The sequence below is a fragment of the Belonocnema kinseyi genome, chromosome 3 (genome assembly GCF_010883055.1).
Source record: "Belonocnema kinseyi isolate 2016_QV_RU_SX_M_011 chromosome 3, B_treatae_v1, whole genome shotgun sequence".
Taxonomy (NCBI): Eukaryota; Metazoa; Arthropoda; class Insecta; order Hymenoptera; family Cynipidae; genus Belonocnema; species Belonocnema kinseyi.
This window is the reverse complement of record NC_046659.1, coordinates 153905855-153921184: the sequence shown is the minus strand read 5'-3', so window position 1 is coordinate 153921184 and position 15330 is coordinate 153905855. Positions and strand designations below refer to the sequence as shown.

Genomic DNA, 15330 nt, shown 5'->3' with positions numbered 1-15330 from the left:
ACAAGATTTTAATTCTTAAAAAATTAATTTAATTTTCAACAAATAATTCAATTATGACTTTCGAAACCAAAACCAATCAAAATAGTTGAAATTTTAACAACAACATTTTTTGTCTTTAAAGAAAAAAAATTTCAATCAATTTATTTTAATTTGAAATCCAAAACGACGAATTTTCAAAAAAAAGATTCTAATTTGCAAAATTATAATTCAATTTTCAACAAAGTAATTCAATTTTAAACCAAATAATAAAATTTTGCACACTAAAAAAATGAATTGACTACACATAAGTTTAATACTTTAAAAAATTATATGGCACTATTTTGACACTATTTTTTCAAATTTCTTACATTTACAGTATTTTTTATTTTTTATGTGAGTCCGAGGCCTGCTTTTAGCTAATTAAATATCTAATCTCTGAAAAACGCATTTACAGGCTACAAAGGAACCTAGTTTCTCTTGTGCGTGCGCTTTTCTTTGCAAGGAACTTGAATTTATAAGTGTTACTGATCCCAACCTAAACGACGAAGATGCCAACAAGTTTGGGAGAGTAATTGTTACTCGATGTAAGGTTGAATTCGAAAAGAATTCCCAAATTGACAAATCTAAGGAAAGTAAAGTCAAGGAAATTGAGGAGTGCACGAATTCTGTAAGTTTTCTTTAAAAAACAACCTTTTGAAATTTATTTCATAAATAATTTAATTTATAAACTTCTTCAGGTACAAATTTTAAAACGAAAAATCTGCCTAATAACTTGAAATATCAATTTATTTTCTGTTATAACTATAAATCCTAATTCTAAAATATTGTACTTTAAAAGTCTTCCATTTTATTCCTTTATTTTTAAGCGGTACATTTTCAATTGAAATAATTTTTTATTGCAGCAAACTAATTTCACAAAAATTAAGTCGTTTAAAACTGAAAAATTAGGGTAAAAAAAGTTTTAAGCTTAATTCATGGGAAAATTTTTAATGACTTTATTTTGAAAAATTAATTTTGAATTTTGATGAATAAATAAAAATTAAACAGTTATTAATGTTAAAAAAAGTTCAAGTAAGTTTCAGAGATGTTTTGAAGTTTTGAAAAGATTAAAAAATAATTTATAATTTCAAAAACACTACAAAACTACAAAATGTAAATTTTTAAAGATTTTGAACCAATTTTATTTAGCATTATGAATGATTTCGAAAGAATAAAAAAATTTTATGAAGATTCCTAGGAAAATTTAAAATATATTTTTTTTATTAAAAAAAAATTCAAGAGAATATATAAAAATGTTTCAAAAAATTTCCAGAATTGTCAAGAAGAATCGGAAAGATTTCAAAGTAATTTATTTAATTTTACAGATTTTTTTTTAATTTTAAGAAAAATTCGATTCACAATGAAGATATTTAGAAGTTTTAAAAATGATAAAAAAATAGTTTGAAGCATTTGAAATGAAATTTCCAAACCTCTTAAGGTTTTTGTAAATTTACGAGATGATTAAAAAAGTTTTAAGGTTTCTGGGAAAATTTCTTACTTTGAAAACATTGCGTTAAGAAAATGTTTAAAAAGATTTTGAATCAATAACAAATTTTAGTCAATAAATAAAAGATTTATAGGAAAATTGAAAATGTTTTTTTAGTTTGAAAAGATATTTTTCTGGATGATGCTTGCCATTATTCCAGAAGCTTCCAAAATAGTCAAAGAAGATTTTGGAAGATTTCAAAGCAATTTACTTAATTTTGCAAGATTTTAAAAAAATTATGGGAAAAATCCAATCTATTAAAGCTATTTAGATGTTTTGAAAACTATTCAAAAATAGTTTCAAGCTTTCGAAATAAAATTTTAAAGCTTCTTAAGGATCTTGAAAGTTTACAAGATAATTAAAAAAAAAAATCTTAAGATTCCTGGAAAATTTTGGATTATTTTTTATTTTAAAAATATTACTTTAAGAAAACATTTTAAAAGATTTCAAATCAAAAACAAATTTTGATCTATAAATAAAAATTGACTAAATTATTAATTTTCAAAAACTTGAAGTAAAAATAATTCAACGGAAAAGTGCTTAAGGCTTTTCCTTTGATATGTAAATTAATGATCATTTGAATAAAAAAATGTTCCAGCTATAATTTTAAAAGTGTAAAATTGAGAAGAGTTCCCATTATAGTGTTTTAATTTGTGGTTTACTTTTTATAACTTCAGATGAAAAAAAAGTCTAGCTGCAAGTGAAATTACTGGAAAGTTTTTTACTCGCTTAAAATCGCCGGCCTGCATATTACATTTATTATAATTACAGGAAAAGAAACAAGAGTTACAAAATCTTCTAGAAGAAGATGAAAAGGAGAAGAGAATTAAATCTCTGGGTAATATGAGGTATCAGTCTTTCTTATTATTTTTTAAAAAGTCTCTAATAAAAGAGTTTCTTCTGGGTTATCATATAAAAATTCGTGTTTTTCAGGTTCATTGGAGAACTTTTCAAACAACGAATGTTGAATAAGTTGATCATGCATGGAATTATAAAGCATTTGCTTCAACACAAAAGCGATATGAATTTAGAAAGCGTGTGTACACTATTAACGACAATCGGAAAAAATTTGGAAACCAATGATGTAAGTTTTCTATGATAAAAAGTTTAAATAACATACTCTTGTAATTAAAAAACAAAACAAAAATTAATTTATAATTCCAATTAATCCAAGTCAACAATTTTCTAAATTTATTTTTTTTTTTTAGGATCTAAAAGGCTACTTTGAAGAAATGCAAAAAATAATCAATGATAACTGTGTTGGAGAAATAAGCTTGAAAGTCCTAAATGTAATTAAAGAACTGATTGAGTTGAGGAAAAATAAATGGATTTCTGGGGTTAATGATGATAATCCTAAGGCTAGCGACGAAAATGATAATACAGTTGAGACTCCTGATCTTGAAAATAAGTCTGTAAGTTGTTTGTCATATTTTTAATTTAAGAATTAATTATTGTTTATTTTCTTTGCTAATTTTTTTATTTCTCTATTTAAACTTCTAAAGCCTTCTGTTGACGAGATTCAATTTGAAAGTGCGTCTACGAGTCTAAATAATATTTCCTCGGATCTGGAAAAAAGTGTATCTTTGCCACTCTCAGAGTCGAAGTCGACGGAATTTGGAGAATCTGGAACATCGGATGAAAAATCCTTTGAAGGTAAGTTAAAGATTAATTTAAAAAATTAATTTTTAGTAAAAAGTAAACGATTTTTCTGCAAAACTGTGGAATTTTTTACCAAATTGTTGATTTTTCAACTTGGAAATACTCATTTTCACCAAAAAATCTTATAGTTAATATTAAAAAAAAAACAGCAAAAAAAAGATTTTGATTTTAAATTAAAAATGATTTAATATAACTAAGGCGATTTGACATCAAAATACTTGAATTCTCCACTCAAACAGATTAATTTTCAATCATACCGTTGCATTTTGAACAAAGAAAATTGATTTTCTATAAAAAATACGAATTTTCAATAAAATACATAAATTTTTCTATAAAATAGTTTAACTTTCGACCTAGAAGAGTAATTTTTTACCAGAAAAGACGAATTTTCCAAAAAAGACGTAAATTTTGAACCAAATAGCTGAATTTTCTATAATAATAATAATTTTTCGTTTCCAAAAATGGAGTAGTTAAATTTTCATGAAGGAGAATTGAATATGATCCTTGAATATGAATTTAATTTTTTTTAATGAAATTTATTACGAAATAGTTAAATTTTCATTTAAAAACATCATTTTTAACAAAGTGTTTAAACTTTCAACCAAAGAGTTCAAAATAAAAAAAATTGTAATCAAAAGAATTGAGTTTCTATAAAAAAAAACGAATTTTGAACAAAATACGTAAATTTTTCACTAAATATTTTAATTTTGTATCAAATTCTTTAATTTTCGAACTGCAAATACGATCTGCCTACAAAACAGCTGAACTTTCTACCCGAAAATGAGAATTTTTCAAACGAAAAATATGAATTTTAAACAAAATAGTAACATTTTCAATAAACAAAAAATAAATTTAGTGATGAAAACATTTTTAAAAATAAATTGTTAAATTTTCAAGCCAAAAAAACGAGTGTGTAACAAAAAATGTGAATCTTCAATCAAAGAAGTCAATTTTCATAAACAAATTGAACTACTAACAAATTTTTTCGTCTTTCAACCAATGAGTTGAATTTCGAATCTAAAAAGATCAATTTTGAATGAAAAAAGTAATAGTTGATATTTCAAAAGAAAAAGATTTAAATTCAAAATGAAAAACAGTTGAATTTATCAAACTAAATCAGATTGATTTGAAACCAATTGGTTAAATTTTCTACCAAACTGTTTAATTTTCGAGCCGCAAATACGATTTTTCTACAAAAAAGTTCAATTTTCTACCGATGTGAATTTTTTAAGTAGACTATAACAGAAAGAAATGAATTTGCATTTCGAAACGCTGAATTTTCAACCATAAAAGATTTTCCAGTGAAGCGAGAAAAAATTTGATATAAAATGTTGAATTTTTAACTTAAAGGGATGAGATTTCAATAAAACAATTGAATTTTCAATCGAATAGCTCAATTCTCTATCAAATTTGTGAATTTTCGAGCCGAAAATAAGAATTTTCTACAAAAAAGTTGAATTTTCTACCCGAAAATGTGAATTTTTCAAAGACACTATAAGAGAAAGAAATGAATTTTCAACCAAAAAATATTTTTTAGTGAATATAGAAAAAAAATTTGATCTAAAATGTTGAATTTTTAATCAAACCGAATATTTAAATTTTTAACAATTCAAAATTTTTAGGAAGTTTCATTTGAACAAAAAAATATGAAATTCCTACAGAAAGAGATGAATTTTTAAACCAGCAAGATAAATGTTCTATAAACTAGTTGAATTTTCAATAGAGAAAAGATTTGTTAGTCAAGAAAGAGCAAAATTTCAAACAAATAAATGAAATTTCAAGCAAAAAAGACGAAGTTTCCAAAAAAATAGTTGAATTTTCAAGTAAGAAGTATGACTTTTTAACCAGCTTATTGAATATTGAACAAAATAATTAAATTTTAAATCAAATAATAAAAATTTTAAATTACAAAAATTAATTCTTCACTAAAAATTTAATAGTAGACTTTTTAACCGAAAATATCTATTCTTCAAACAAAAATAGTTCGATAAATATATAGGATATTGATAAATGAATAGGAATTTTTATGGACTAAAAATAAAATTCTGAAGGTGGCGACCAGAAAAACCGGGAAATGTCAGTGGAAAAATTCAATTAATTTAAAAATATATTTAAACGTTTCGAAAAAATGTCAACAATGATTTTAAATTTGGAAAAATATAAAACTAGTTCTAGATTTCTCAACGTTTTGAAATAAATTTTTCAAGTTTTTGAAGGATTCTTAAACTATTTAAAATGAAAATAATTTAACTTCTAATTTAAAAAAATGTTAATTAAAAAAAAAAGTATTTTTAATTTTTTAATTTGTCTAGCTTACAAAATATAATGTTGAAAATTTTTAAATTTCCTTGCTTGATTCTTTAATTTAGAATATTGCAAATGTTAACGTGGATTTATATTTTTTGAATTTAATCTGAAATCTGAACTCGATAATTTATAAAAGTTCTAAATTTTGCCGTTTATCTGCTTTAAATGCAAAAATGCTTAGAATTGAGTTTGATTTTTTAAATTTCATTGGCCGTGAAAAATGTTTGCAAACCGGGAAAAAAATGTGAAATGACCGGGAACTTTTTTTCTTCGATTAGAACGGCCACCCTGATGAATTAAAACGATGATTTAGAAAAAAGGAGTTAAAAAAATGCCTGTTCCAAGTCAAAATTCTTCACAATTTAAAAGTTAATTTTTCCAAATTTTAGAAAAAAGTACTTTAAGTAGTTTTTAGAGTAGAAGTAGTATTTCGAAGAGGAAATATTTCTGAATTAAAAAATAAATTTTTTTTTTGAAAATTCAACTGCTTGCGGGTAAAAGCTAAGCTCTCCTCTTAAAATATAATGATTTTTTTTTAAAGATTTATCATTTTAATTTAAAATTAATCTTTTTTAAAAATGTAACTGCTATGTTGAACATCAATTTTTAAACTAAAAATTTAACTATTTTTCTGAAAATCCGATTTTTTTGGTTGGGAATTAGATTTGTAACGCAAAATGTAACTATTCGATTATGGATTGAATTTTTTTTATGATAATTCAACTATTTGGTTGAAAATTTATATTTTTTATTTAAAAATTAAACTTTTTTTAATTCATGTAATTTGTCGGAAATTCGTATTTTTTTGTGCTTGGAAATTCATCAGTTTGGTTAAAATTTAGTTTTTTTTTTCAACTAAAAATTGAACTATTCGATTTTGTGTGGAAAATTGACCTTTTGTAGTTTAAAATTTAACAAATTTGCATGTTAATTTAAGTTAATTCAAGTTGATTTTAAAGATTTGAAAACACTTTATGACACTATTTTTTAAATTTGAAACTATTTATACAATTTTTTATACTGAAAGTGAATCCGAGGCCTGAAATTGGTATTATTTTTCAGAGAATAGGCATTTGCAAAATGGAAATTCGGAAAATTGTTCTGCTGGTGATAAATCAGGAAAATCTAAAGCAGAACTCATGTATATTTTGAATGGTATTGTCGAAGAATATATTGATAAAGCTAACAACGATGTAAGTAAATTGAAACTGGATGGTGAGTTATCCATATTTTTTTAAATTTTATAATTTGTTTAATTTTCTGAAATTTTGTTCATATCGGTAAAATTTCAACCTTGTTAAAAAATGTAAAATTTAACTTATTTAATATGACGATTTAAAAATTAAATAATTTTTTTAATTGATTTATTTAAAGCTGTAATTCGAAAGCATTCAAATTGAGAGCAATTTAAATTCAAAATTAGTCGGGAAATTTTGGAACATATATTTACACGGATTTAAATGAGAATTTTTATCATAAAAATTAATTTATTGCAGGATATTTTGGTAGAAATTAAGAAAAATTTCTCCAGTTCTAATCTATCAATGTTAGTTTACGAAATAATTTACGCAGTAATTAAAAAGTCAAAGAATGCTCGAGAAAAAATATCGAAACTTTTGTCTTTTCTGGTCTCAAAAAAAGTTATTACCCTGAAAGACTTTAGAGAAGGGTAAGCTATGTTTATTACTTTTTTAAATACAATTTTATACTTGATACTTGAGTTTTTAAATCAAAGTCACTTTATTATCGTATTTTTAAAAAGCAATTGCTATAACCCGGTTTTTGAATTTTAGATTTGGTCAAATACTCGGCATGTTTGATGTTCTTGTCAACGAAAATTCTCAGATACGGACATGTTTTGCTGAAATTTTATGTAGGTGTTATAGTTTTGCATAATTTTTTAAATTAAATTTAAAGAAAATGTGATGAATGCTTTCTTTCGATCTGATGTTTCTTAAAAATTAAAAAACTTCGAGGCGGTAATGAATTTTATTTTTAGCAAATATCTTTTTATTTTTAAAGTGTACCTCGTAATTGAAGAGACCCATCCAATTTCGGAATTGAAAACTACCTTAGAAAGTTTAAGAATCAAAGGAGAGTCTGGTAAGTTAGTCGCTAAATTATTCTCCAAAATGTCCGAAATCAGTGGCTCAAAGTCGACTGGCGAAAAATGGAGGCAAAGTGGATTGCAGGTTAAGGACATTATTGACACAGAACGAGAACAAATCGACCGAATCGTCAAGAATTATGTAAGTTTAGTGATTTTTCAAGATAATTTTATTATTTCATGACTGCCTTCGATTTTATTAATTTAAATCTTCTTTATTAACGAGAATTTTTTGGTTTTAAATTAATAACAGGGACCCGGAAAGACTGGGGACTTAATTTTTAAACTTTTTACTTCTGATCGCACTAAAATTCAAGTTTTCATTATTTTAATAATTTTTTTTCCATTTAGGATAGTGATTTCTACTTGATCTACATTTGCAGATTTTCAGATTATCTTAGTTTAATCTAATTAAATCGGATTTTATGATTGAATATTTATTGTTTTTCATTTGGTTGAAAATTTATATTTTGAATATAAAAATTAAACTATTTGTTTAAAAATGTATTTATTTTGTGGAAAATTCATCATTATTTGTCAAAAAAAAGTAATCTTTATGATTGAAAATTCATCTTTTTGCCACAAAATTCAACTATTCCATTTGAAGATTCATAATTTCAGTTAAAAATTCATCAGTTTTGATTGAAAATTAATTTCTTTAACTGAAAATTTAAACGTTCCAATTTTTGTTGGAAATTTATCATTTCTTGTTCAAATTTCAACGTATTCACATATTTTGTTTAAAACCCCGATTTTTTGGTAGAAAATGATCTTTTTCTTTGAAATTTAAAAATTCTTAAATGTAGCTATCATTCCAGTTGAATATTCCATAATTTTCGTTAAAAATGATTTTTTTGGTTTGAACATTTATTTTTGACTAAAAATTTATTAAATTTTTTTTGAAAAATTATATTTTTTAATTGAAAAATCTTGGTTTCAAATTCTTCCTTTCGTTTAAAAGTTGAAGTATCATAGTAAAATATTTCACATTTTAGTGGAAAATTCTTCTTTTAGGTTGGAAATAAAATTATTTGGCAACACTTCTGTTAAAAATTATTATTTTTTGTTGTTGAAGGTTCGTCGTTTTAACTAAAAATTCATTTCTTTGATTGAAAAATGACTGTTTAGTTAAAAACTGTTTTTTTTTCTTTTTTGGATTTGTTTTTGGTTGAAAGTTATTTTTCTTTTTAACTAATAATGTAACTCTAATTCCAGTTGAATATTCCATAATTTTAGTTGAAAAATTCATATCTGTGGTTAAGCATTCATTTTTTGACTAAAAATTTATTTTTTCCATTTTTGGTTGAAAAATTATCTTTTTTTTTTAGTTGAAAAAGCGTCTTTTTTGGTAAAAATTAATATGCTTTGTTGAAAATTGAACTATTCCAATTAAATGTTGACAATTTTATTCGAAAATTCATCACTTTGTTTGAAAATCGAATTATTTTTTTAAAGTTAGTTTTTTTGTTAAAAGTAGATTTTTTTAACTGAAATTTTAATTTATTCCAGTTCAAAATTCTGTATTTGTAGTTGAAAATCTATCTGTTTGGTAAAAATTAATTTTGTTTGTTTGAAAATTCAACTACTTCAATTGAAGATTCATTGTTTTTGTTGAGCACTCTTATGTTTGGTTTAAAATTAATTTTTTTAACTAAAAATGTTACTATTCGATTTTTGGTTAAAAATAATTATTATTTAATTCAAAATTCTACTATTTGGTTGACAATTTGTCTCCTTTAATTAAAAATTCTACTTCTTCGTGCGAAATTCACGTATTTTTTTTTAAATCGATTTTTGTTGGTAGAAAGTTATCTTTTTCTTTGAAAGTCAATGTTCTGGTTTAAAAATTCTTCTTTTCGGTTAAAAATTCAAGTATTCCAATTAAATATTTATCATAATAGTTTAAAATTAATCTTTTAGATTTAAAATACAATTATTTGGTTGAAAGTTAAACACTTTTGTTACAAAAATTAATTATTTTTGTTTAAAAGTTCATCGTTTTAATAAAAAATTCATTTTTTTCTTTTAAAAATGATCTGTTTGATAGAAAACTTGATTTTTCTTTGGATGTCTTTTTGGTTGAAAATTATTTTTTTTTTAACTAAAAATGGAATTATTATTCCAGTTAAATGGACCATAATTTTAGTTAAAAATTTATCTGTGGCTGAACATTCATTTTTGGACTAAAAATGTATTTAATTTTGGTTGAAAAATAAGATTTTTAATTGAAAATGTGTATTTTTTGGCACAAATTAATCTTGTTTGTAGAAAATTACTCGTTTTGGTAAAAAATTCAATTACTCCTGTTAAAGATTCATTGTTTTAGTTGAAAACTCTTATGTTTAGTTTAAAATAAATTTTTTAAATTAAAAATTCTACTATTCTATTTTCTATTTGGTTGAATATTGAAATATTTTGTTGAAGGTCAGTTTTTTTTTTTAATTTATTTTTTCTATTGGAAATTTAACTATTCCATTTTCTGTAAAAAATTGATATTTTTTTGTTGAAAATTTAAGTATTTGTTTCAAAATTTTCATTGTTTACTGATCTTTTAGTATAATATTATTAATTAATGAAATGCATTCGATTTAATTAAATTAAATCTCCTTCATTTCGACAATTTTGTTTAGTTTTAAGTTAATAAATAAATTATATTTAAATGTATTGCAGAAATTAGAGTTCCTGCTAAACGATGGCGAGAACTTAGAGAGTAATATTTCAAGTAATGGTTCTTTGGAAGTATCTACTGGTTAGTGGAAATTTTTTGGATTTTATTATTCAGCAAATTCTCCTGAAATTGAAAGTTTTAAAGGCAATCGAATTGATAAAACTCAACATTTTTTTAATAAACTACGTTTCAAGTATTGGAAATCAAAATTGCCTTAAAAACTGTGAAATTTTAGTAATAGCCTATGGAGTGTAACAATTTGGTAAAATTGAATTTACATTTGCAGATGAAATTAAATCTAATCAAAATGGCGATCGAGATGAACCAGTTAACAGATCGAGAAAGTATTTTTTTAAGACTTCGAATCTTAAAAATAAGTCGGTAAGTATTTTTTCTACCTTCAAAATAATCTAAAATTAATCAAAAGTTCTATAATTATTGTTATCAATCGTCTTTTTTTTAATTCACCTGTTCTTGATTAAAAATTAAAATCTGTTTTGGTTTAAATATCTAAAATTGAAATATTTGGTTTAAAATTCATGAATTTTGTTACAAATTTAATGTCCGTGTAAAAAATTAATATTTTAGACGGAAAATGTATATTTTTGTATAAAGATTCATTTATTTGGTTGACATTTTCTTTTATTATTATTAACAATTAATTTTCCTAACTGAAAATTTATCCATTCCATTTTTGTCGATAATATTCTTTTTTTTATATATGTAATCTTCCTAGTTAAAAACTATAATATATAATTTATAATATATATGATAATTATTATCTTGGTTAATTAATCTAATCTATTTTTGGTTGAAAATTAATGTATTTTGTTGACAATTTTTTTTTTTTTTTGTAGAAAATTAATCTTGGATTGTAAATTCTATTTATTTAAAATTAATTTTTTTTTATTCGAAAGTTTATTATTTTCGTTAAAAATACACTTGTTTAACTGAGAAATTAACTATTTGTTTGGAAATTAAGTTTTTGTTAGTGGAAAATTAATGTTTTGATGGAATGTTAAAACTCTTTTATCGTTCCTTGACAATTTCTATTTTGTTGAAAACTTGTGTTTTTTGGTGGAAAGTTTATCTTTTGGGTTAAAGGTTCAACGATTTGTTTGAAATTTTAGTTTTTTTGGTTAAAGATTTATCATTTTAGTTAAAAATTCATTTCTTTGTTTGAAAATTCGTTTTGTTTTTAGTTGAAATTTTTTTTTAACTGAAAATATAACTATATTATTGTTGCTTGAAAATTAATCTTTTTTAGTTGAAAATTATTTTATTTGTTGACAATTTAATTATTTCATTAATTATTTCATTATATTTCATTATTTAAAAATTAGTTTATTTGATTAAAAATGTTCCTAACTAACAATTTATTTAATTTTTTGTCGAAAACGTTGAAGATTTAATTTTTTTGGTCGAAAGTTTATTTTTATTTTGAAAATTGAACTATTCTATTATAAGTTAAAAATTGATCTGTTTTTTTTTAAATTCAACTACTTTCTTGAAAATTCATCTTTTTTAGTTAAAAAAATCTCATTGGTTGAAACTTTATCGGTTAGATTGAATATTATTCGTATATTTGGCTGGACATTTTACTATTTTGTTGAAAATATTTTATTAATATTAATTTGATTATTTTCTTAAAAAATATACAATTCTGTTTGTTTTTGTTTTGGTTGAAAATCACAACTGTTTGGTTCCAAATTAATCTGTTTTTGTTGAAGTTTCAATCATTTTGTTTAAAATTATTATTTTTTGGTTGAAAAATTAATTTTTTTCTGAAAATTTATATATTTGTACAAAATCGTTTTTTTTTTTACTTGAAAATTAATTTTTGCAACTGAAAACTTAAATTTCCGTTTTTTTTTTTTAATTGATATTTTTTGTTCAAAATTGAATTATTTTGTTTGAAAACTTATTTGTTTTGAAATAAATTTTTTTACTAAAAATGTAGCTATTATATTTTTTATTAAACATTTGTGTGCTTTGGTAGAAAATTCATATTTTGGATTGAAAATTCAATAAAATTAGATGGTTCATATTTTCTGGTGGAAAATTCACATTTTTTTTAATTGATATTTTCTGGATTGTAATATCAACTGTTTTGCAGTAAATTCATCGGTTTGGCTTGAAAATTCAACATTTTGGATGCATTTTTTTTATTAACCAACAAAATTTTCCTATTTGAAAATTCAAGTCTTGTTAAAAAATCCTATTTTTGTTTTTGAAATTAGCCTGTCTTGATTGAGCATTCCGCTAATTTTTTCAAATTCCTTGTTTTTTGTTTAATTAAACTGTTTATCTTAAAAATTAAAATATTTTTTGTGTGGAAATATTACCTATTAAACGTTCCGTTGAGAATTCATTTTCATATCATAAATTCATCACTTTGGTCGAAAATTTAAAAAGTGCTTTTAAATAAATTTATAATTTTTGTTTGAATTAACATTATTGATCATCTAGAGTTAAGGTTGTTTTTCTACCTAAAAGAAAAATTTCGAAATCGAGATTTTTTAGCAACTCTTTTACCTTATTTTTTTATTTGACAGCTTTCTGCGAATCGTAAAAATTCGAATTTTAATACCAAAAATTCTGAAAGCTTATTAAAAAGTGCTTCCTCGTCGAATCAGCACGAACAAACGAACAGTACCAACAAAACTTTCTTTTTCAAGAAACAAGGGTAAGCTATAAAATCCTACTGGATAATTTTTTCTATATTTGAAAACTTTTTTTGAAAATAAAAATAAAAACAAATAATGAAAAATGATTAAAAAAGAATTTTTTGTTTAATTACAGATGGAGGATTCGGAATCAACAGAAGCAGCGGAAATCTGCTTACGATAATTTAAGTGCCGAAGAAAAAGCAAAAGTTGAGATTCTTTACAAAGAAATGTTTCGTGAGACTAATGGATCCGAGTCTCAAAATTTCGACTTTTTAATTGACATAGGAAAAACTTTAAAATCTGAATCTCCGAAAAGGTTGCGAGAAATCGTGAAGCTTCTTTTTGAAAAGGTACTTGTTTAGATTTGCTTTTAATTCTGCTCGAGAAAGAGTAGCAGGGTGGCGTCTTGATCGGAAAATTAGGAAAAACCGGGGATATAATTACAACCGAGAATTTACTTCTAATCGGAATAAAATTTCAGTTTTTTATTTTTATAATTTTTTTCAATTTAGAAAAGTCAATTTTACTTTATCTGCAGTCAAATTTTTTCATATTATCTCAATTTATTCTAATTAAAGCAGAATTTATTATTGGATGCTTATTATTTTCCATTATAGGAAAAATCTTTGCAATTTTTTTCTCTTTGAGTTTTTTTTTGCGCTGACTTAAGTTTGATAATCGAATTGATATGTCAAACATGCAGAAACTACCATTTTCTTAATTTTTACATAAAATGTTTTTAATACATTTTATTCAGTTACTTCTCAATTATTTGACTTGGAACAGGGAATTTTGGACATGGAAAGCGAATGTTTTAAAAGAATTATAATTCGGATTAAGAAAAAAGAAATTTTTAAGAACCTCTCCCAAGTCAGAACTCATTACAATTTGAAAGTAATATTTCAAAGAAGAAATACTATTTCTGAATTATAATAGGAATTATTTTTTACATTGTTCGTTACGATTTCATCTTTTCTCAGTTAAAAATTCCACTACTTGGAATAAAAGTTGAACTCTTTCGTTAAGAATTGATCTTTTTTTTGTTGAAGATTCATGATTTAATTTTAAAATTCATCTCTGGTTGAAAATTTATGTACTTTGTTGAAAATTCGTCTTTTTTGTTGAAAATTCAATTTTTTCATTTGTTTTTCCATTCAGTTTTTTCATTTTTTGTTGAAAATTGATTCTTTCTAGTTCAAAATTCAACAATTAGGATGAAATTCTTTTTTTTTATTAAAAATTCACGTATCTTTTTAAAAAGTAGTTTTTTTTTGTAGAAAATGATCTTTTTCATTGATTACAAATTATTTTTTCTTGTTAAAATTTTAAGGATTCCAGTTAAGTATTCATAATTCTAGTTGAAAATCATCTTTCAGGTTTGAAATAAAATTACTTGCTTAGAAATTTGCATTTTAAATTTAAAAATTAAATTATTTGTTTGAAAATGTATGTACTTTATGGAAAATTTATCTTCTTTGTAGAAAATTAATTTTTATGGTTGGAAATTCATCTTTTTGGCATAAAATTCGACGTTTCCATTTTTAATTGAAAATTGATCTTTTCTAGTTCAAAATTCAACAATTTGGATACAAATGTAGTCTGTTTTAATTGAAAATTCACGTATCTTTTTAAAAGATTGATTGTTTTGTAGAAAATTATCTTTTTCTTCGTTTAGAAATTCTTTTTTTTTTGTTTTTGTAAATTCAAGTATTCCAGTTATTTATCATCATTGTTAAAAATTCATCTATTAGGTTAGAAATTGAAGTTCTTGGTTGAAAGTTAAACTATTTTGTTAAAAATCTCTTTTTTTTATGTTAAAGTTTTATGATTTTAATTTAAAATTTATCTCTGGTTGAAAATGTAACTACTTTTTGAAAAATCAATTTCTCTTTCCTTTGTGAAAATTGAACTATTTGGTTCAAAGTTGATATTTTGAATTTAAAAATTAAACCATTTGTTAGTAAATTTACTTTGTGGAAAATTAATATTTATGATCGAAAATTTATGTTTTTGTCATCAAATTCGACTATTCTATTTTTTGATCGAAATCGATCGTTTCTAGTTCAAAATTCAACTATTTCAATGAAAATTCACGTATCTTTTTAAAAAATAGATTTTTTTGGTAGAAAATGATCGTTTTCTTTGTTTAAAATTAAAAAAAAAATTAATTCAAATATTCCAGTTAAGTATTCATAATTCTAGTTGAAAATTCATCTTTTAGGTTAGAAATAAAATTACTTGGTTGAAAGTTAAACTATTTTGTTAAAAATTAATTTTTTATTTGGTCCAAAAATACACTGCTTGATTAAAACAATTTTTTTATTTGAAGGTTTTTTGGTTGAAAGTTATTTTTTGTTTTAACTGAAAATTTATTTATTATCCCAGTTGAGTGTTTCATATATTTAGTTAAAAATTT

At 23.0% G+C, this 15330-nt stretch overlaps 1 protein-coding gene across 1 annotated transcript in view; it reads left to right on the top strand.

Annotated features, from left to right (window-relative positions):
* The window catches only part of LOC117170074, a 114316-nt gene that overhangs the window by 26262 nt on the left and 72724 nt on the right, over positions 1–15330 (top strand). Inside the window, exons 9-21 of the mRNA XM_033356596.1 lie at positions 434–646; positions 2276–2352; positions 2438–2588; positions 2713–2916; positions 3007–3157; positions 6533–6663; positions 6967–7139; positions 7264–7343; positions 7493–7719; positions 10248–10326; positions 10532–10626; positions 12801–12931; positions 13048–13264. Coding sequence (XP_033212487.1) covers positions 434–646; positions 2276–2352; positions 2438–2588; positions 2713–2916; positions 3007–3157; positions 6533–6663; positions 6967–7139; positions 7264–7343; positions 7493–7719; positions 10248–10326; positions 10532–10626; positions 12801–12931; positions 13048–13264 — 1929 coding nt within the window. The remainder of the gene's footprint in view (positions 1–433; positions 647–2275; positions 2353–2437; positions 2589–2712; positions 2917–3006; positions 3158–6532; positions 6664–6966; positions 7140–7263; positions 7344–7492; positions 7720–10247; positions 10327–10531; positions 10627–12800; positions 12932–13047; positions 13265–15330) is intronic.